Raw genomic sequence first — 20,159 nt, 5'->3', positions numbered from 1 at the left:
ACCTCTACAGGAGCTGCTCCACCTCTACAGGAGCTGCTCCACCTCTACAGGAGCTGCTCCACCGCCTGACAATATCTTCCAGGCTGCATTCCAACAGGTGAGCTATACGATAAGGTTATTGTTGCGAAGAGAGGAGGACAAGATAGGGGAAAGCCAGTCGTTCCGAGAACGAACCCTGTCGTTTGGAATAAAATCCGCCCGGGCGATCATCCGAGAAAACTTCCACTCTTCTGTGCTTGGCATTCGGGGGGCGCTCAGCCTTGTGAGGACAATATTGAGAGAAGCTAATTTAATCGAATAAGTGATCAGTGGCGCCATTACCAGTGTAAAAAGATTAATGATAGGGAAATCAACTTAGCCTCCCTGATCAATGTTATCCTTGGTATAACTCTGGCCCTGGTGATACATCCCGGCAATCCAGAGGTTAAATTTAACGCTGGTAAAGCTCCTGCTATCAAACAGATTAATATTATGGACGGGTTCCTGGATATGGGACGAAACCTGTTGCCTGACAATATCTTCCAGGCTGCATTCCAACAGGTGAGCTATACGATAAGGTTATTGTTGCGAAGAGAGGAGGACAAGATAGGGGAACGCTTGGGATAAAATCCGCCCGGGCGATCATCCGAGAAAACTTCCACTCTTCTGTGCTTGACATTCGGGGGGGCGCTCAGCCTTGTGAGGACAATATTGAGAGACGCTAATTTTAATCGAATAAGTGACCAGTGGCGCCATTACCAGTGTAAAAAGATCAATGATAGGAAAAACATAGTAAATGAGGTACTTAACACTTCTGTGATACCTACACAAAAGGGCAATGTTTCACCCAAAATAATTATCTAATGATTTGATTTTCTCTCCCCCAGACTGCTACAACTTACATTGAAGATAGTTCAGCCAACGCTACATCTGCAGTGAAAGCTATGAAGAGAAGTATAGGATATAGGTGAGTAACAAAATGGCGTCAAATATCCACCATTCTTTTTCAGACCCCAATGTGTACAAGAAAATTTGGATTTAAATTCTTTGGGAAAGCAATTGAATTGGCATATCCCAAAACCGTTCATCTTGCATGTTGTAAACTTTTCAGGAGAGGCTGAGAAAAAGTAAATAAAAAGGACAATAATGATTCTTGCACATTATGAGGACCTTGATTCTTGAATGTCTTTTTAGTTTTTAGACAGGCTGTTGAAGAGCTATCCAAGAGGAATTTATTTCAAGAAAGAAGAAGATATTATCATGAATTTTATCATTTCAGAGACGGTACCAATACTCTTGGCGTGATCTTCTTCTCATTGGTGTTTGGTTCAGTACTTGGTACTCTGCCGGGTGATAAGAAGCAGAGTGTTATTGATTTCTTCCAAACCGTGTATGAGACGCTGCTTCAAATGCTACTTGGAACAATTTGGTAAGCGAATATCCAGAAACTTTTGGAACACGATAAACAAGATGGGATTTTTACCGTGTTAAGCGTCAATGCTTGTCGCAAATGTTGTTTACGCAGAATATACATTTATGACTTGACTAACTTGACTTGGACTTTTACCGCCAACCTTTAGCTTTAGATATTCCAGATTTAAATACGCGTATTGTAATGAAGGTAAGTTGTTATCGGGACGACTAGGTATGACATTGATCTTTCAACAAAAATCGATCAATAATTTTGGTTTGAGCGATCATTGAGGCTATCGCATAAATCCTTGAAAAGTCTAAAGGTGTGTCCAAACATAGTTGTCGGCGTCGATCGATGTACTCGTACACTGCCCCGACAACGTAGATTCACATCTTCACCTCGTTGATCGACCGTCGATGGACGCGACGGGATTGACTATGTGTGTACACAGCTTATTGGTTGAGCGATCATTGAGGCTATCGCATAAATCCTTGAAAAGTCTAAAGGTGTGTCCAAACATAGTTGTCGGCGTCGATCGATGTACACTGCCCCGACAACGTAGATTCACATCTTCACCTCGTTGATCGACCGTCGATGGACGCGACGGGATTGACTATATGTGTACACAGCTTATTATGTATTTCTCCTTTTTACCACCAGGTTCACTCCAATCGGTGTAGGCAGCGTCATCTGCGGTAAGATCATCTCTATATTTGATTTTCTCTCCCCCAGACTGCTACAACTTACATTGAAGATAGTTCAGCCAACGCTACATCTGCAGTGAAAGCTATGAAGAGAAATATAGGATATAGGTGAGTAACAAAATGGCGTCAAATATCCATCATTCTTTTCCAGACCCCAATGTGTACAAGAAAGTTTGGATTTAAATTCTTTGGGAAAGCAATTGAATTGGCATATGCCAAAACCGTTCATCTTGCATGTTGTAAACTTTTCAGGAGAGGCTAAAAAGTAAATAAAAAGGACAATAATGATTCTTGCACATTATGAGGACCTTGATTCTTGAATATCTTTTTAGTTTTTAGACAGGCTGTTAAAGAGCTATCCAAGAGGAGTTTATTTCAAGAAAGAAAAAGATATTATCATGAATTTCATCATTTTTTTTTCAGAGACGGCACCAATACTCTTGGCGTGATCTTCTTCTCATTGGTGTTTGGTTCAGTACTTGGTACTCTGCCGGGTGATAAGAAGCAGAGTGTTATTGATTTCTTCCAAACCGTGTATGAGACGCTGCTTCAAATGCTACTTGGAACAATTTGGTAAGCGAATATCCAGAAACTTTTGGAACACGATAAACAAGATGGGATTTTTACCGTGTTAAGCGTCAATGCTTGTCGCAAATGTTGTTTACGCAGATTATACAATTTATGACTTGACTAACTTGACTTGGACTTTTACCGCCAACCTTTAGCTTTAGATAGTCCAGATCCAAACACGCGTATTGTAATGAAGGTAAGTTGTTATCGGGACCACTAGGTATAACATTGATCTTTCAACAAAAATCGATCAATAATTTTGGTTGAGCGATCATTGAGGCTATCGCATAAATCCTTGAAAAGTCTAAAGGTGTGTCCAAACATAGTTGTCGGCGTCGATCGATGTACACTGCCCCGACAACGTAGATTCACATCTTCACCTCGTTGATCGACCGTCGATGGACGCGACGGGATTGACTATATGTGTACACAGCTTATTATGTATTTCTCCTTTTTACCACCAGGTTCACTCCAATCGGTGTAGGCAGCGTCATCTGCGGTAAGATCATCTCTATCGCCAACATTGGCTTGGCGTTGCATCAGCTCAGTTTGTTCATTCTCTGCACTGTGGGCGGATTCCTCATCTACCAGCTCATCATCAGTCAACTCATCTACTTCATCATCATCAGGAAGAACCCCTACGAGTATTACTACAAGTTCTCATCAGCCATCATCACAGCCTTCGCCACCGCTTCCAAGTGAGTTGGAGTTAAAAAAAGACGATTGTTCCACCGCCGTTTTTATTCCGTAGCAATGAAACAACTGCTACATTAGACGCATGTGGTCTATGTCGTAGCATGCCCATTCCGTAACATGCCTCCCATCAGATGGGCGAGAAGAGACACAATGCTTCCCATTTAGGAGCTGGGTCAACAGGAGAACACCAGAAAGTAACCCGTTGAAATATTTTTTTGCAATCGAAAAACGAGTTGGTAGTTTGTTTCAAGACTAATCCACGCTTATCCGTTCACGCTTGTCACAGTAGATTAAACAAACAATGATGTAATTATGTTTACAGGCTTTGGGCCCGCCGCACATTGAAACCGTAGTTGATAAAAATCTAAAAGTTTCTCGACTACGCTCCCAACGTGCGTCGGGCCTAACGGTATCTCTGCAAAAGAATTGAACATAGTACGAACGTGGTTGATTTTTTTTTTTTACTAATTTGAACCACAGCCATCAACAGCAATAGCAAGAGATGTGCTGCAGCTCTGCCGCGGAAGTGTTCGTACCCTAACTTGAACAGACTCTATCCGTACCGTAACCATTAGTGATTCCTCTATTGACACAACCGACTCGACTGTGAAATTCAAGACGTCCAATATCGAGAGAAAATCATTTACCATTTAACTCTGGTGTTTGATGAATCGGTCTCGTAAAGTTGTTGTTGCTATCGTTGCCGACTACTGCTAAGTCCGTATCCAGAAACTTTTGGAACACGATAAACAAGATGGGATTTTTACCGTGTTAAGCGTCAATGCTTGTCGCAAATGTTGTTTACGCAGATTATACAATTTATGACTTGACTAACTTGACTTGGACTTTTACCGCCAACCTTTAGCTTTAGATAGTCCAGATCCAAACACGCGTATTGTAATGAAGGTAAGTTGTTATCGGGACCACTAGGTATAACATTGATCTTTCAACAAAAATCGATCAATAATTTTGGTTTTCTGTATTATGTTTCAGATATCATAATGATCATGGATAAGAGAAGAAATGGTTCTGGAGGTACTCTAGGCAGCCTTATGCAATGGGTAAACAAGAACCTCTTCCTCATATTCACCATGAGTGGGGTGATCATAGGAGCTGCTCTAGGTAAGTCTAATGTAGCCCTAGGTAAGTCTTATATAACCCTAGATAAACCTATTCTAGCCCTAGATAAGACCATTCTAGCTCTAAGTAAGTCAAAATATAGCCCTAGATAAGACTATTCTAGCCCTAATAGATAAGGCTTTTAGCTGTAGGTAAGACTATTTCAACCCTAGGTATGACTAATATAGCCCTATATAAACCTACTCTAGCCCTAGGTAAGACTATTTTAGCCTTAGATAATACTATTCTAGCCCCAAGTATGACTAATAAAGCGCCCGGTAAGAATATTCTAGCCCTAAATAAGACTATTCCCGCTCTAGATGAGACTATTCTAGCCCTAGGTAAGACTATTCTAGACCTACATATGACCATTTTAGCTCTAGATAGGACTATTTTAGCCCTATGTATGACTAATGTAGCCCTAGATAAGCCTATTCCAGCTCTAGGTAAGTCTATCCCAGCAATTTGATTTGGTAGATAGGTAGAGACTTTGGTAATGTCGGAAGAGTACCTATAGATACCTACCTCCAATATCATTGTAGTATCAACAGATAATTTAATTTAACAACAACAATATTATTTATTACATATTGTTGATATCAGAGTGATCGAAAATGAGTCATAGTCATAATACATAAGAGGTAATGTCCTCAGTTGTTTTCTATATCAATATCAACGTGATTTCATTTGCTCATAATTGTGTTGTTGAGGCTATGCGTGGGGTCAGATGTTAAATCTTAATGATTTGTCACCTACTAAGATTTAATTTTATCTGTCGCGCCGCGCGCCTGTCACTAAATTGTTATGTACCTTGCAATAAATTGTTATTTATGATTATGATGATATCACTCCTTTTTATTTGAATTTTAAGCAGCTAGCAGGCCTCTTTATCTGACAGATGGCTAGGTACTAGGTAGGTTGGGCGAATTTGGAATGACTTTTCGACGGGACTATAATTTCGGCCATTTTGTTTTCAGGCTTTGCATTACGACCACTAGGTGTCTCTGGTGATACCATCCTCCTCATCTCCTATCCTGGAGAGTTGTTCATGCGATCTCTCAAACTTCTGATACTCCCGTTTATAATATCCTGCCTTATAGTCGGTAAGTGTGAAGAGGGATGCCATCATGTAATGGTATAGTAACTGGTTCTAGGCCCATCCAAATGCACACCATGCTGGGAGGTTGCTTAACAGCTTAACATAGTAGGGAAGAGTACCTATAGATACCTACCTCCAATATCATGTACTAAAAACAACAATATTATTTATTACATATTGTTGATATCGGAGTGATCGAAAATGTGTCATAATCATAATCATAATACATGTGTCATAATCATAATACATCACCGTGATTTCATTTACTCGTTATTTATAATTTATCTATGTGTCTAACTAAATAAGTGAAATAGTTTCCCTGCGGATCCTTAATGGACCAATGGAGATCGAAGAGAAAATTTCTTGTAGGTGCATGTGTGCTTAATACCTACCACCTATCTACCAAACTTGATCATAATGGCACAAACCGGTCGAGAGTTATTGTGGAACGGAACAAACACATTTACGGACAAAAAGACAAACTTGATGCAAAATCGTCGAGTCATTTTAAAGAATTCAGAATGAATAATACCTAACCTATCTACTCATACAGGATGTGGCTTTTAGTATTACCTCACTTTTTTCGTGGAATTTATTTAAATAGTCTCTATAGGCAATAAACGTCCCATCTTAGTCATCTTACCTATGCATTACTTTATAACGAGACAAAACTACCTGGCGCTAAATTTACCAGGTAAAAGTCTACCTAAGCTCTTAGTTAATACCTATCTTATAGCTATCGGTAAATACCTACCTACCTACCTAAAAATCTTTCAAATCGCAGCACATTGTGGTTTACCTTGACTAGACTTTCAGGTTTATCGGATTATATCAGGAAATTCTTGGACCGATGTGTCATCAGCATTGTTGTTGTCTTGTCAGTCAGTATTGTTGTTGTTGTTGTTGCGTTCTTGTTGTATCAAATTCATCAGTACCTATAGTTTATTTGCAGCCACCCTAGTTAGCTTGGAGGATAGCGCGTCTGCCTTGTGAGAGCTAGGTTGTGGGTTCGATTTCCGCTCGAGGCAGATTTTACTTTAAAAATATAAGATTCGTTCTCGGAACGACTTACTTTCTCCTATATCCTGTCTTCCTTCTCTCTTGATTTCGGGACGATAAGACCTTAGCAGTTATAGTTCCCTCTATCAAATATCTCGAGAAGATTCGTATAGTTTACCTAACCCATCCTTTAGGGCTGTTTGCCTTTTTGGCCAGCATCTGAGAGCTATGTCTAACTGATGAGTTCCAATAAGAACGAAACGCGTCTTAGGCTGCTCTCAGGTGTTGGCTAAAAAATAAAGCCCAAACGAAGGATTTTACACATTCTGACATTCTAAACCCGAAAGCTATTTTAATCTTTCAAGCATTATGAACAATATCAAGATAAATGCTTATGTTTTACCGCCCTCTGCTTTACTATTTTGGTACTTAAGTATTTCTTTTATCATGATCTTATTGACGGTATCCCTTCAGCCCCATCCCTTGTCCATTCACCCTCATAGCCTATACCTGCAACTACTCCTTTCACCCCCTCAGTCTGATAGTCTAGAGGTCTAGACTTTCCTTTTACCCCCATTCCATCTAGTCTTTCTTCAATCAATAGAAAACGCCACAAGCGGTGACAAGCGGCATTGTTGACGAAATTTCAAATTAAAAACATCTCTGTCATCTATATAGTCATCTCTCTTCCTTCACAGCTTCAACACTAGTACTTAGCAATAACCTCCGCGCTCAAAACAATAACAACTTCAATATAGGTGCTCGTTCTTTTGCATTTTCCATCTTTGTGATTAGGTAATTGATTAATAAAATTATAATTGTGATGGCAATTTCGATTTTGTAGGGCAATTTAATAAAATAATTATTACAATCAAAAGACGAACCTAATTTGTGATCAATATTTTATTGTGATTAAATACAAATGACCTACATAAAGATATCAAATATCAATGTTGTTAAAGTGTTGTGATTTGTGATAAATGTTGTGTTATTGTTTTTGTTGTTCTCGTTGTTGTGGTCATTTTAGGACTTGAATGTTGAATGGCAGGTTTGTCATATTGTAAATTATTATGATCTCTTCCACCCAACAAAAGATAGGCTATAGGCTTGGGCTGAAGGTGATCTAATTGGCGGAATACATATATTATGTTGACTGATAGAACTATTTAATATGAAGGCTATCGTTTTTCCTAGTCGTTTTATATTTAGATTTGTGTTACTATAGTGTTGATCTCTTGATCATAGATGATGTTGTCATGTGTTTGATCACGAATTCAATAATTGCTTGTTACGCCTGTGATATTCGCATAGGACAGAAGGTCAGTTCTTTCAATAGTGCTCTGCATACTCTTTAGTCTCTCTGATTTGCCTTGTGATATAGGTACATTGGTAGGTACATGTGTATTTTGATATTTTCAGTAAGTACCTACCTACTGTGTATTCTGTGACGGATTTGTTTTCCGATCCAAATCAATGTGGAACAAATAGTTCCAGGGGTCACTCACTCTATCTGTTGTGCTTTCCATGCCAACAAAATATTTCCTAAAGAGTTTTTAGTGACATAAACTTCAGTTCTTTAAATTTTGATACTTCCCGTAGGTCGCGATTTCAATATCCGCCCGAGTTGAACTTTATTCTAAATGGTTCGTTCTCGGAACGACTGGCTTTCTCCTATCCTATTCTCCTTCTCTCTTGGATTTCGGGTGAGTGAAAGAGGACGCCTCAAGCTAAGTCATTGACCTATTTTTTCTTCTTCTTTTTAGAAAACCCTCATAAACAACCAGCTGTTTGCCCCGTGCTTGTCTATGGAGAAAATATTTTTTAAAGATTTGATCTGAGAACCCTGGATTACGTATTTAAGTCTTTTTTTTTTTTTTTTTTTTTTTTTTTTTTTGGGCTTTTTTTGGGGGAAAAATAAAAACGGAAACAGTTAAATTTCCCTCTTTCAAACCCCAAAAAAAAAAAAAAAAAAAAAAAAAAAAAAAAATGTCATGTTCTGTGTAGTGACTCAGATGTTTTCTGTATTATGTTTCAGATATCATAATGATCATGGATAAGAGAAGAAATGGTTCTGGAGGTACTCTAGGCAGCCTTATGCAATGGGTAAACAAGAACCTCTTCCTCATATTCACCATGAGTGGGGTGATCATAGGAGCTGCTCTAGGTAAGTCTAATGTAGCCCTAGGTAAGTCTTATATAACCCTAGATAAACCTATTCTAGCCCTAGATAAGACCATTCTAGCTCTAAGTAAGTCAAAATATAGCCCTAGATAAGACTATTCTAGCCCTAATAGATAAGGCTTTTAGCTGTAGGTAAGACTATTTCAACCCTAGGTATGACTAATATAGCCCTATATAAACCTACTCTAGCCCTAGGTAAGACTATTTTAGCCTTAGATAATACTATTCTAGCCCCAAGTATGACTAATAAAGCGCCCGGTAAGAATATTCTAGCCCTAAATAAGACTATTCCCGCTCTAGATGAGACTATTCTAGCCCTAGGTAAGACTATTCTAGACCTACATATGACCATTTTAGCTCTAGATAGGACTATTTTAGCCCTATGTATGACTAATGTAGCCCTAGATAAGCCTATTCCAGCTCTAGGTAAGTCTATCCCAGCAATTTGATTTGGTAGATAGGTAGAGACTTTGGACTTTGGTAATGTGGGAAGAGTACCTATAGATACCTACCTCCAATATCATGTACTAAAAACAACAATATTATTTATTACATATTGTTGATATCAGAGTGATCGAAAATGAGTCATAGTCATAATACATAAGAGGTAATGTCCTCAGTTGTTTTCTATATCAATATCAACGTGATTTCATTTGCTCATAATTGTGTTGTTGAGGCTATGCGTGGGGTCAGATGTTAAATCTTAATGATTTGTCACCTACTAAGATTTAATTTTATCTGTCGCGCCGCGCGCCTGTCACTAAATTGTTATGTACCTTGCAATAAATTGTTATTTATGATTATGATGATATCACTCCTTTTTATTTGAATTTTAAGCAGCTAGCAGGCCTCTTTAGCTGACAGATAGCTAGGTACTAGGTAGGTTGGGCGAATTTGGAATGACTTTTCGACGGGACTATAATTTCGGCCATTTTGTTTTCAGGCTTTGCATTACGACCACTAGGTGTCTCTGGTGATACCATCCTCCTCGTTATTTATGATTATGATGATATCACTCCTTTTTATTTGAATTTTAAGCAGCTAGCAGGCCTCTTTAGCTGACAGATAGCTAGGTACTTAGGTAGGTTGGGCGAATTTGGAATGACTTTTCGACGGGACTATAATTTCGGCCATTTTGTTTCAGGCTTTGCGTTACGACCGCTAGGTGTCTCTGGTGATACCATCCTCCTTATCTCCTATCCTGGAGAGTTGTTCATGCGATCTCTCAAACTTCTGATACTCCCGTTTATAATATCCTGCCTTATAGTCGGTAAGTGTGAAGAGGGATGTCATCATGTAATGGTATAGTAACTGGTTCTAGGCCCATCCAAATGCACTCCATGCTGGGACGTTGCTTAACAGCTTAACATAGTACATAGGTCAGTATTTTCTGTACATTGAGTAAAAAGTGAGATGAGTGTGGAGTTCATGGAACAGACCATTGTCTTTTACTACGAAATGTGGAGATTTTTTAATGAGCGCCTGAAAAATATTCAGGTATGCAACGTGCACCATGAGTTGTGGGGAAAAAAATCCCCTAAATGGACCTTACGGGCTAATTTAGGCGAGTGAAAGAGCAGAAAAAATAGGGAACTAAGGATTTTTTTTTTATTATTTTAAGACTGGATCCCGAGACAAATTGATTTTGAGAAATACTGGCTGCTCCACCTCTACAGGAGCTGCTCCACCTCTACAGGAGCTGCTCCACCTCTACAGGAGCTGCTCCACCTCTACAGGAGCTGCTCCTCCTCTACAGGAGTGGTCCACCCGTTAAGTAACTTCTTCCTCTATTTCTCTCCTAGGTCGGCATCACTCCCCATTACATTCCGAGTGATGGATGATGTAGCTAAGATGAACCCTCGTATATCCCGTTTCATCCTACCTATCGGTACGATCAACATGGATGGCTCTGCTCTCTATCTGCCCTGTGCTGTCATCTTTCTCGCTCAGATCAACAACATCTATCTCGGCTTCGGAGAGATATTCACCATTGGGTAAGCAACTGTTGGTGTACCGGCTTCAGCTGTAGCTGAATGGTGATGGTAGGATAAAGAAAGGATATCTTTTTTTCTGGCATACACCGGGTGACGGTCTCTAGCCATGTTTAATTGACTCGTCCTGAACCGCAGTTAACCATCGCATCGTGAAGACGTTTGCTTATTCTTTAAAAGCAGAGATAACCGTTCGAAAATTGCCAGCCAGCTAGGCTAGTTAGGATTAGCTGTTCTCATCCCTGTTTATAGTCCCACAACTAGACACTAGTCTCTATTTAACGTCTCCCTTTCTTTCCTTCCAGTCTCGCCTGTCTGTTCACTAGTTTCTCTTCAGCCGCCATTCCCAGTGCCGCTATTGTGCTTGTAGTTATGCTTTGTAGTACTATCAATGCTCCTATTGATGACGTTACACTACTGTTTGCTGTCGATTGGTTCGTGTAAGTATCCGATGGAACTTTTTTAAAAGAGGTTTAACAAAATGCAACTGTCTTATCGTCCCAAAATCGAAGACAGAAGGAAGACAGGATAGGAGAAAGCCAGCCTTCCTGAGAACGAACATCATCCGTTCAGGATAAAATCCGCCCCGGGTGGGAATCGAATCCGCGGCCTACCGCTTAAAAGGCAGACGCGTTACCAAACAAGCTAACTAGGCTAGCGAAAAAAACTTTACCTGGCGCTTAAATCTGGAGCAAATCGGTCCTAAAATCGAATGAGCAATTTTATTTTTCAACTTTTTTTTAATAAAGATAAAGTTACCGTCAGATCTACATAAAGTCTCTTTATTGAATTGCTTTTGGGACTGCTCAAGCTCAGCTGAACGAAAAACAAGATCACAAATGGCGTTTCCATTTTCTAATCTGTTACGCGGTCAAACTTTCTTGACTTGGCGGGCCGGAGCGCTACCGCGCTCCTTAATATTTTCTAATGGCGTCTCAATTTTCTAATCTGTTATATTTTCTAATGGCATTTTCATTTTCTAATATTCATGTGTTTTTATTTCACCAGGGATCGGTTCAGAACACCAAACAACTTACTAGGAGATTGCTATGCTGTGGCGGTTGTGGAACATCTATCTCAGAAAGAACTTAACGAGGACTTGGTAAGTGAGAAAAGTATTTGGTTTTTCCTATTCAGTGAATTTGGCTGCGTTCGTTTGCATTTTGCATGTAACATGATTTAACCTACCTAAGCCACGTAGTAAATATGTCACACGTTAAATTATTTACTTACGCCACGTAAAAAAAACCTACTAATTACAATTTATTATAATGACTGTTATTAGTCTTTGTAATATAGTGCTTGAGCTAATTAGTCTGTTGAGATTATAGAACAAGTATGTACCTAGCCCGATACTTTCAACAGTTAAATTTAATATAGTGCCACTTTATTGTTTATGGTACCTAATATACCTACATACTACATATCTGAAAACACAAACATGATGAAATGAAGATACATACAATGAATTTGAATGAAAAATATTCCCCTTGGTCAGAATTTTATACTGCCATACAGCTGATGTCCTCTAAATATTCAATTCCCTGTTTCTCCTTACAGGAAGACGGTCACACAAACAAAGGAATAAGTCTTGAGGACCAAGCCATCAAGTTAAGCTCAATAGAAGTTTCCACTGACGAAGAAAAACCACAAAACGGATCTGTGATAACTTAGTATACTTTGTTTTCTTTTTGTACCTACTTTCTGCTTCCTGCTATGGAGTTTGCCTTGTGAGCGCTAGGTTGCGGGTTCGATTCCGGTTCGTTCTCGGAACGGCTGGCTTTCTCCTATCCTGTCTTCCTTTTCTCTTCACTTTCGGGACGATAAGAGTAGTTACAGTTCCCTCTATCAAAAAAGAAGTTACAACCAAGGAAGAACACGTGTAATGTTTTTTTTCCCCCTTCAGTTATTTGCTTAACCTTATCTATCTATGATGATTGAGTGAAAGGAATTTTTACTCGGTTAATTCGCTAATCCTGTCCTGTGCTTTATGCATCCTAGGATATAATTCCATGGAGGAATGAAGACCTTTGTCCAGCAGTGAACAAATAACGATTGCCTATGATGATAAATTTGCTAAAGTTGATTCACATTTAATGTGATAAATTTAGGACTTGACTTGGAGTCCATCGTATCTTAAAAACTACAGATAGGTTACTAAACCTGGCATACTTGGCATACCCTACTTATTTAATACTTGGCATACCCTACTTATTTAATACCTGGCATACTCTACCTGCCTCGGTGGTGTAGTGGTCAAGGCGTTCGCCTGGTGGGAGGGCGTGGGTTCAATCCCAGCCGAGGTATGGAATTTTATCCTCAATATAATTTGAGAATTTGACCACAATAATAGGAGGGCGTGGGTTCAATCCCAGCCGAGGTATGGAATTTTATCCTCAATATAAATTGAGAATTTGACCACAATAATAGTCTAGCTGGAGTAAAGGGACTTATCAGTCCTATGCGAGCAGTATAAATAAGCACTATTATTATTATCAATAATAGTAGTAGCTTACTGCTGGAGTAAAGGGACTTTTCAGTCCTATGCGAGCAGTATAAATAAGCACTATTATTCATTCATTCATACCCTGCTTATACTGCCAGAATGAAACTGAAAAGTCCCTTTACTCCCGCAGTCTAAACAAGGTCTTATGTATTTGGTACAATATTTTTAAAATAAAATTACAGGTACAAAATAAAAAAATATTGATCCAACGAAGTGAAGTTCAAAATTTCTACATGAGGGAAAAAGTGTTCATTTGGGGAAAAATGAGATTATTGATCAAAGGAAGTGAAGTTCAAAATGTTCACTCGACGAATTTACTACAACTAAGAAACTAGATATTTTACAAGGAAGAGTGGTACAAATACAGTCGAACCTGTCTAATTGGTATCCATCTATATGGGAAACCCGGATAGAAGGGAAAGAAATCGTAGTCCCTTCATTTGGGAATTGTAATGGGGAAACCTGGATCTTCCTCTTCTTCCTCGCCTTTTCCCGTGTACAGACGGGGTCGGCGTTTTTCGTCAGTCTCCGAATGAGCGCTAACTAGGGTGGTTGCTTTGGGCTGACATTAGGGTTTGGCTACAAATTTTACGAGTGGATGCCCTTTGCATTCAACTTTTGCCATTTCTTTAGCAAGTGAAATCGGGAAACCTGGATAAGCGGGGAAAAAGTGCCGGTCGGGAAAGAAACATAAAGACAAATCGAAGATTGATTAGTTTCTGGGCCCCACTCGACCTTAAGGCGCCCTGATTATTGGTATTATTATTATATGTTTTTAATGATTAATCTAAAAAAAAAAAAATCGAGTGATTTCCGAGTCTTTAAACGCTTAAACCTTTGCGATACGATGGGTATCTACGTAAGGAGAACCAATGTAAAAATAGAGATCGCCTCCTTTATCTTATTTATTAGTTTCTTTTTAATTATTGTTTAAATTATCAACCAAAAAATGATGAACTTCAATATTATCAATCTAATAAAATTGATAAAATATTAAAATTTCAACTTGACTAGAACTAGACTAGCACATTGCATATACAATAATTACAAGGCACTCGTAAGAAATACGGTCCAGCTTTTTACTAGTCTAGACCTCCTTAAGGTCAGAAGTCCAGAACCACGATTAAAGCTTAGAATTTGTTCAAGGGCCCGTATTTCAAACCTGGGAGACTATTTGTACCTTTGTTTCTATCTGAGTTCTATTTTGACAATAGACCCCACATTATCAATAGCGACCAGGGTGAGAGCACTCGTCACATATTGAATGGGCAGAATGAAACACTTTCTCGACTGGGAGGGAGAGAGGAAACTCCAATAACGAAGACAGAGAGCTTTGTGACCGCGCAGCTCGATCAGCCGAAGACCCGCGTTTGATGTTACCGTGTTCCTGTGGGAGGGAAAAAATAAGATTAGAAGGTAGAGAGACAATTCAGATTCGACTTTCAACAAAGAAAATTTGGCGAGCTTTCGAGAATACTCAGATTCTCATCATCAGACCAAAAATCGCGAGAGAGGTGTTTACTCTACGAGCGCTGTAGTTGAAGATGAGAAAAAACAAGATTACTGATCGAAAGAAGTGAAGTTTAAAATTTTCACTTCACGAATTTACTACAACTAAGAAACTAGATCTTTTACAAGGAAGAGTGGCACAAATACACTCGAACCTGTCTAATTGGTATCCATCTATATGGGAAACATGGATAGAAGGGAAAAATCGTGGTCCCTTCATTTGGGAAACCTGGATCTTCCTCTTCCTCCTCGCCTTTTCCCGTGTACAGACGGGGTCGGCGTTTTTCGTCAGTCTCCGAATGAGCGCTAACTAGGGTGATTGCTTTGGGCTGACATTAGGGTTTGGCTACAAATTTTACGAGTGGATGCCCTTTGCATTTGCGATTTCTTTAGCAAGTGAAATCGGGAAACCTGGATAAGCGGGGAAAAAAAGTGCCGGTCGGGAAAGAAGGCGCCCTTTTCCTGACGTATACAATTCACCTGCAATTACCCTGCCTCGATGGTGTAGTGGTCAAGATGCTCGCCTGGTAAACAGGAGGGCGTGGGTTCAATACTGCTGGAGTAAAGGGACTTTTCAGTCCTATGCCTATGTTCAGTATAAATAAGTACTACTTTTATTGAGGGCGTGGGTAGCCTACTGCTGGAGTAAAGGGACTTTTCAGTCCTATGCGAGCAGTATAAATAAGCACTATTATTATTATAATTATTATTATTTTCCTGACGTATACAATTCACCTGCAATTAACCTGCCTCGGTGGTGTAGTGGTCAAGACGCTCGCCTGGTAAACAGGAGGGCGTGGGTTCAGTACTGCTGGAGTAAAGGGACTTTTCAGTCCTATGCCTATGTTCAGTATAAATAAGTACTACTTTTATTAATTCATCGACCTATGTGTTACCTTCGAGCATCGAATTTCAGGTCAGAAGGTTGTGCCTCCGTCTCATTTGCTTCATTAGGATATGAATTCAGCCATCTGGAACCAAAACACATTCCTGTTAATTGAATACTAATTAACACTGGCGTAATTAACATTCGTTATCAATATCATTTATTTTTTAATGAGGAAGCGGTTGTAATTAAAATTATTAGAGTACCTATTGTTCGCCCGAAATTTGAAGAGATACATTATTATTCTCCCCTTTTTATCAAGTTATTTTGGTTGTTTTTGGTGGGTAGACAATGTAACCTACAATAGGGGAGCATTGCCTCAATATTGAGCCATGTAAGTGAGGTTTAGTGATGTGTCTCATGAAACTGTTTCGAAACGTGGTTTCGAAACCGAGAATATGGATCCGGTTTCATGAAACCGCTGAGTTAAAGTTTCGGAACTTGAATTATGACACCTTATAAAGAAAGACAGAAGCGCAAGTGCACTACAAACTATGTCAATAGTGTCGATACCTACTGAACTGAAACTGAAACCTCCCTGCTAAGTCTGCTTCGTTACGTAACGGACCCGAAGGTTTCAGTTTCGGAACTCAGATCCGAAACCTTAGAGTGTTTCGAAACTTGGGATCCGGAGCCCTAAAAAGTTTCATTTTTCCCATCACTAGTGAGGTTATATATATCGGGATTTTTGGGACAGAGTCTCCTCAGATACAAAGATGGAGTGTCCTGGTGGGGATGAAGAGACGTGTCATAAGAGCAGTCCCTGTTTGATCAAATAAGAGAAGAGGTGTTTTAGTTCGTTTGACTGATTTTTAATTAAAATGTAAATGATTATTGAATGTCTATTTATTGATAATAATTACCTTTCAGGAGAACAATGGAATAGTTGAACACATCCCCATCCTGTAGGTTTTCCACCTGGATTCTGTCTTCGATAGGAAAGTCCATCGTTTATCAGTGTTTTCTACAGGTACAGAACTACAGATTCAGTTCAGATCTTCTACTTGTCAGCTTCATTGTACCTCATGGTTTTTTCTGGTCTCACTAAGATTCTGGAGTACAAACCCTTCCTTTGGTATGGAGGGAAATTTCCTATACTATTTTAGTTGAGAAAATTCACTATAAGAACAAGAAAAACTTATTAAAAGTTGGGTACTTTTCTACAGGTACAGAACTACAGATTCAGTTCATATCTTCTACTTGTCAGCTTCATTGTACCTCATGGTTTTTTCTGGTCTCACTAAAATTCTGGAGTGCAAACCCTTCCTTTGGTATGGAGGAACATTTCCTTGACTATTTTAGTTGAAAAATTCACTATAAGAACAAGAAAACCTTATTAAAAGTTACCGAGAGTTCAGTTTTTGTCCTGTTTCCTGGAATTTTTTTTTTTTTTTTTGAAAAGTTTACTGATAAGACATATGCGAGAAGTTAGCAACATTTCGAAGGAAGATTTTGCCAAGGCTCGTCCACATGTTAGGTTTTCTGACCTGACGGATCGGTCAATGAATGATGAAATATTATTTCGCATTATTTTAAAGAATAATCATCTTATTTATTAAACTTTTAATTATTAACGTACTTAATCAATATTAAATATTATTATTTACCGAATTATCGCGTTTTAAGATTTTTTCAAAGTGAGGGATGAAGTAGAGAGTGAATTCTTTTGACAAGATCTCTTCATCAGAGAGTGAAGAAGCCTCTTCATTATCATTATTAAATTCACTTGTAATATTGTCTAGGGTTGAATTATCTGACCATTCTGGAGACATAGTTAGGTTATTGTTCTCACTCGTAATATTGTCTAGGGTTGAATTATCTGACCATTCTGGAGACATAGTTAGGTTATTGTTAATTATGTTAATGAGGTGCTCTTTGTCATCAAAGATGCCTTCTGTTCTTGTTTTAGAATTTATCGTTATTGTTAATTATGTTAATGAGGTGCTCTTCGTCATCAAAGATGCCTTCTGTTCTTGTTTTAGAATGTTTTATTTCTTCAGTATCATATAGTATTTTGTTAGGAAACAATGGATTTCCTTGTTCCATTCCGAGACAATTTATGTTATGTTCTAAATGTTTACTATCAATTTCTAAATCATTAGGACTAGTATCAGTTGCCAAGTTTTGATGATTCAAGGTTTCTATTTCAAACCTATCCCCGCAGATATTAGTTGGGATATTAATATTTGACTTGTGGGAATGTTTACTATCAATTTCTAAATCATTAGGACTATTATCAGTTGCCAAGTTTTGATGATTCAAGGTTTCTATGTCAAACCTATCCCCACAGATATTAGTTGGGATATTAATATTTGACTTGTGGCTTTTTGTTGATATGTTACAAAAACATTGACTAGAGTTTTCAAAATCACAGTTTGTTTGTTCAGTCTTGCAATTCTTTTTGCTGTCTTGCCTAGGTTTGTGACTAGAATGGTTGCATATTTGATTATCTCCGTTTAGAGAGCACTTGTATTGAATAACCAAATGGTTTTCATCCCTAATTAGTTCTACAATACATTTGAAATGTAGAGTATCTGTACTTGAATCAAGGTATTCTGTTTTGCCATTGAGCTGAGATTTTTGGTTCAAATAAATTTCCAATGATTTGAACTTTTTGATGTTTGCAACACTTCCTGAAAATAATAATAGTGGGGGTGGGGTTGGTTAATTCATTCATTAAATCATTAGACAGACAACAGCTATTTAGATAATGTTTACTATCAATTTCTAAATCATTAGGACTATTATCAGTTGCCAAGTTTTGATGATTCAAGGTTTCTATGTCAAACCTATCCCCGCAGATATTAGTTGGGATATTAATATTTGACTTGTGACTTTTTGTTGATATGTTACAAAAACGTTGACTAGAGTTTTTAAAATCACAGTTTGTTTGTTCAGTCTTGCAATTCTTTTTGCTGTCTTGCCTAGGTTTGTGACTAGAATGGTTGCATATTTGATTATCTCCGTTTAGAGAGCACTTGTATTGAATAACCAAATGGTTTTCATTCCTGGTTAGTTCTACAATACATTTGAAATGTAGAGTATTTGTACTAGAATCAAGGTATTCTGTTTTGCCATTGAGCTGAGATTTTTGGTTCAAATAAATTTCCAACGATTTGAACTTTTTGATGTTTGCATCAATTTCTAAATCATTAGGACTAGTATCAGTTGCCAAGTTTTGATGATTCAAGGTTTCTATGTCAAACCTATCCCCGCAGATATTAGTTGGGACATTAATATTAGACTTGTGGCTTTTTGTTGATATGTTACAAAAACATTGACTAGAGTTTTCAAAATCACAGTTTGTTTGTTCAGTCTTGCAATTCTTTTTGCTGTCTTGCCTAGGTTTGTGACTAGAATGGTTGCATATTTGATTATCTCCGTTTAGAGAGCACTTGTATTGAATAACCAAATGGTTCTCATCTCTAATTAGTTCTACAATACATTTGAAATGTAGAGTATTTGTTCTTGAATCAACGTATTCTGTTTTGCCATTGAGCTGAGATTTTTGGTTCAAATAAATTTCCAACGATTTGAACTTTTTGATGTTTGCAACACTTCCTGAAAATAATAATAGTGGGGTTGGTTAATTCATTCATTAAATCATTAGACAGACAACAGCTAAGTATTTAGATTACAATGTTTAATATATCTTGGCCTAAGGAGTTTAAAATTTTCGGTACAAAATAACCAGGCAATCTTTTTCCATATTTAGAATTTATACGTTTGACAATGAAACTTTTCTTTTTCAACCTATATGTTGTAATTATCTTTTTCCCATTTATCTATTTATTTTCTTCTCTTTATTTTAATTAACACGACAGGACATTTTAACATTTAGGTAGTTAAATAAGTTATAATACATCAATAGGTTAACAACACGTACCATACCTATTTAATTAGCAGTTTTTTCATTGCTTCAGGGGAAAAAATAAGGATGAATCACCCGTTTTCCCAAGTAGTCCAGGAAACGAAGCCTGAAAATTAAGGTTTGACGAACAAAAATGACGTAGCCTGATTTTTTGCCCAAAAGGTCGGGGATGGTGTTCTGAATAAGGGGTCAAAAGTCTCAAAGCGAGACTTTACGGCTAGCGGAACTAGAAGGGCGTGTCATTTTTCCTGACTTTTTCCAGTTTTTTGCAAATATCTAGGATTTACGATTTTTGAAATAATTGCAAAAAACCTTGAAACTCGCGACCTTCTGGTGCCATAATGGTATGTTGTAGATAGTACAAAATGGAAGTAATCATTTTGTAGGGACTTTAATTTTGAACAAAATCGATCGGAACACTTTTTTCGCTGGAACCAACGGTTTTTGAGATATTTGCAAAAAACTGAAAAAAGTCACGAAAAATGACATTTACGCACTTCTAGTTCCGCTAGCCGTAAAGTCTCGCTTTGAGACTTTTAACCCCTTATTCAGAACACCATCCCCGACCTTTTGGGCAAAAAAACAGAACTACGTCATTTTTGTCCGTCAAAAAGTCTTCGTTTCCTAGACTAAAG

General features: G+C 38.1%; 2 protein-coding genes and 1 long non-coding RNA gene across 3 annotated transcripts in view; 1 reads left to right on the top strand and 2 right to left on the bottom strand.

The window, feature by feature from the left end:
• LOC103515679 (excitatory amino acid transporter 2) overlaps positions 1 to 12,979 on the top strand; it is a 13,227-nt gene extending 248 nt beyond the window's left edge. Inside the window, exons 2-10 of the mRNA XM_026828288.1 lie at positions 11 to 97; positions 325 to 540; positions 2,126 to 2,205; positions 2,521 to 2,670; positions 3,132 to 3,365; positions 10,564 to 10,755; positions 11,058 to 11,192; positions 11,761 to 11,854; positions 12,313 to 12,979. Of these exons, the coding sequence (XP_026684089.1) occupies positions 11 to 97; positions 325 to 540; positions 2,126 to 2,205; positions 2,521 to 2,670; positions 3,132 to 3,365; positions 10,564 to 10,755; positions 11,058 to 11,192; positions 11,761 to 11,854; positions 12,313 to 12,426 (1,302 nt within the window). The 3' untranslated portion in view covers positions 12,427 to 12,979. The remainder of the gene's footprint in view (positions 1 to 10; positions 98 to 324; positions 541 to 2,125; positions 2,206 to 2,520; positions 2,671 to 3,131; positions 3,366 to 10,563; positions 10,756 to 11,057; positions 11,193 to 11,760; positions 11,855 to 12,312) is intronic.
• Positions 12,980 to 14,496: 1,517 nt separating this feature from the next.
• Positions 14,497 to 15,741, bottom strand: LOC113470098. The gene is made up of 2 exons (XR_003393282.1): positions 15,664 to 15,741; positions 14,497 to 14,645 (listed from the first exon to the last, which is right to left on the bottom strand). It is a non-coding gene; the product is annotated as an uncharacterized LOC113470098 (long non-coding RNA).
• Positions 15,742 to 17,056: 1,315 nt separating this feature from the next.
• LOC113470099 (asparagine-rich protein-like) lies at positions 17,057 to 19,864 on the bottom strand. Its single transcript, XM_026828283.1, has 5 exons — positions 19,837 to 19,864; positions 18,372 to 19,214; positions 17,735 to 18,286; positions 17,261 to 17,481; positions 17,057 to 17,140 (listed from the first exon to the last, which is right to left on the bottom strand). Exons 1-5 carry the CDS (start codon positions 19,862 to 19,864, stop codon positions 17,057 to 17,059), a joined length of 1,728 nt encoding a protein of 575 aa, XP_026684084.1.
• Between the last annotated feature and the right edge of the window lie 295 nt (positions 19,865 to 20,159).

Source organism: Diaphorina citri, unplaced genomic scaffold (assembly GCF_000475195.1).
Source record: "Diaphorina citri unplaced genomic scaffold, Diaci psyllid genome assembly version 1.1 scaffold1396, whole genome shotgun sequence".
Lineage (NCBI taxonomy): Eukaryota > Metazoa > Arthropoda > Insecta > Hemiptera > Psyllidae > Diaphorina > Diaphorina citri.
The sequence above is the reverse complement of the archived record's forward strand: the minus strand, read 5'-3'. Positions and strand labels throughout refer to the sequence as shown.

Coding starts and splice junctions, on each gene's coding strand:
- LOC113470099 (XM_026828283.1), bottom strand. CDS start 19,864: ATGGCACCAGAAGGTCGCGAGTTTCAAG. Junction 17,482..17,734: donor TAATGATTTAGAAATTGATA/GTAAACATTTAG, acceptor CTATGTCTCCAG/AATGGTCAGATAATTCAACC. Junction 17,141..17,260: donor TCTTAAAACGCGATAATTCG/GTAAATAATAAT, acceptor CCGATCCGTCAG/GTCAGAAAACCTAACATGTG.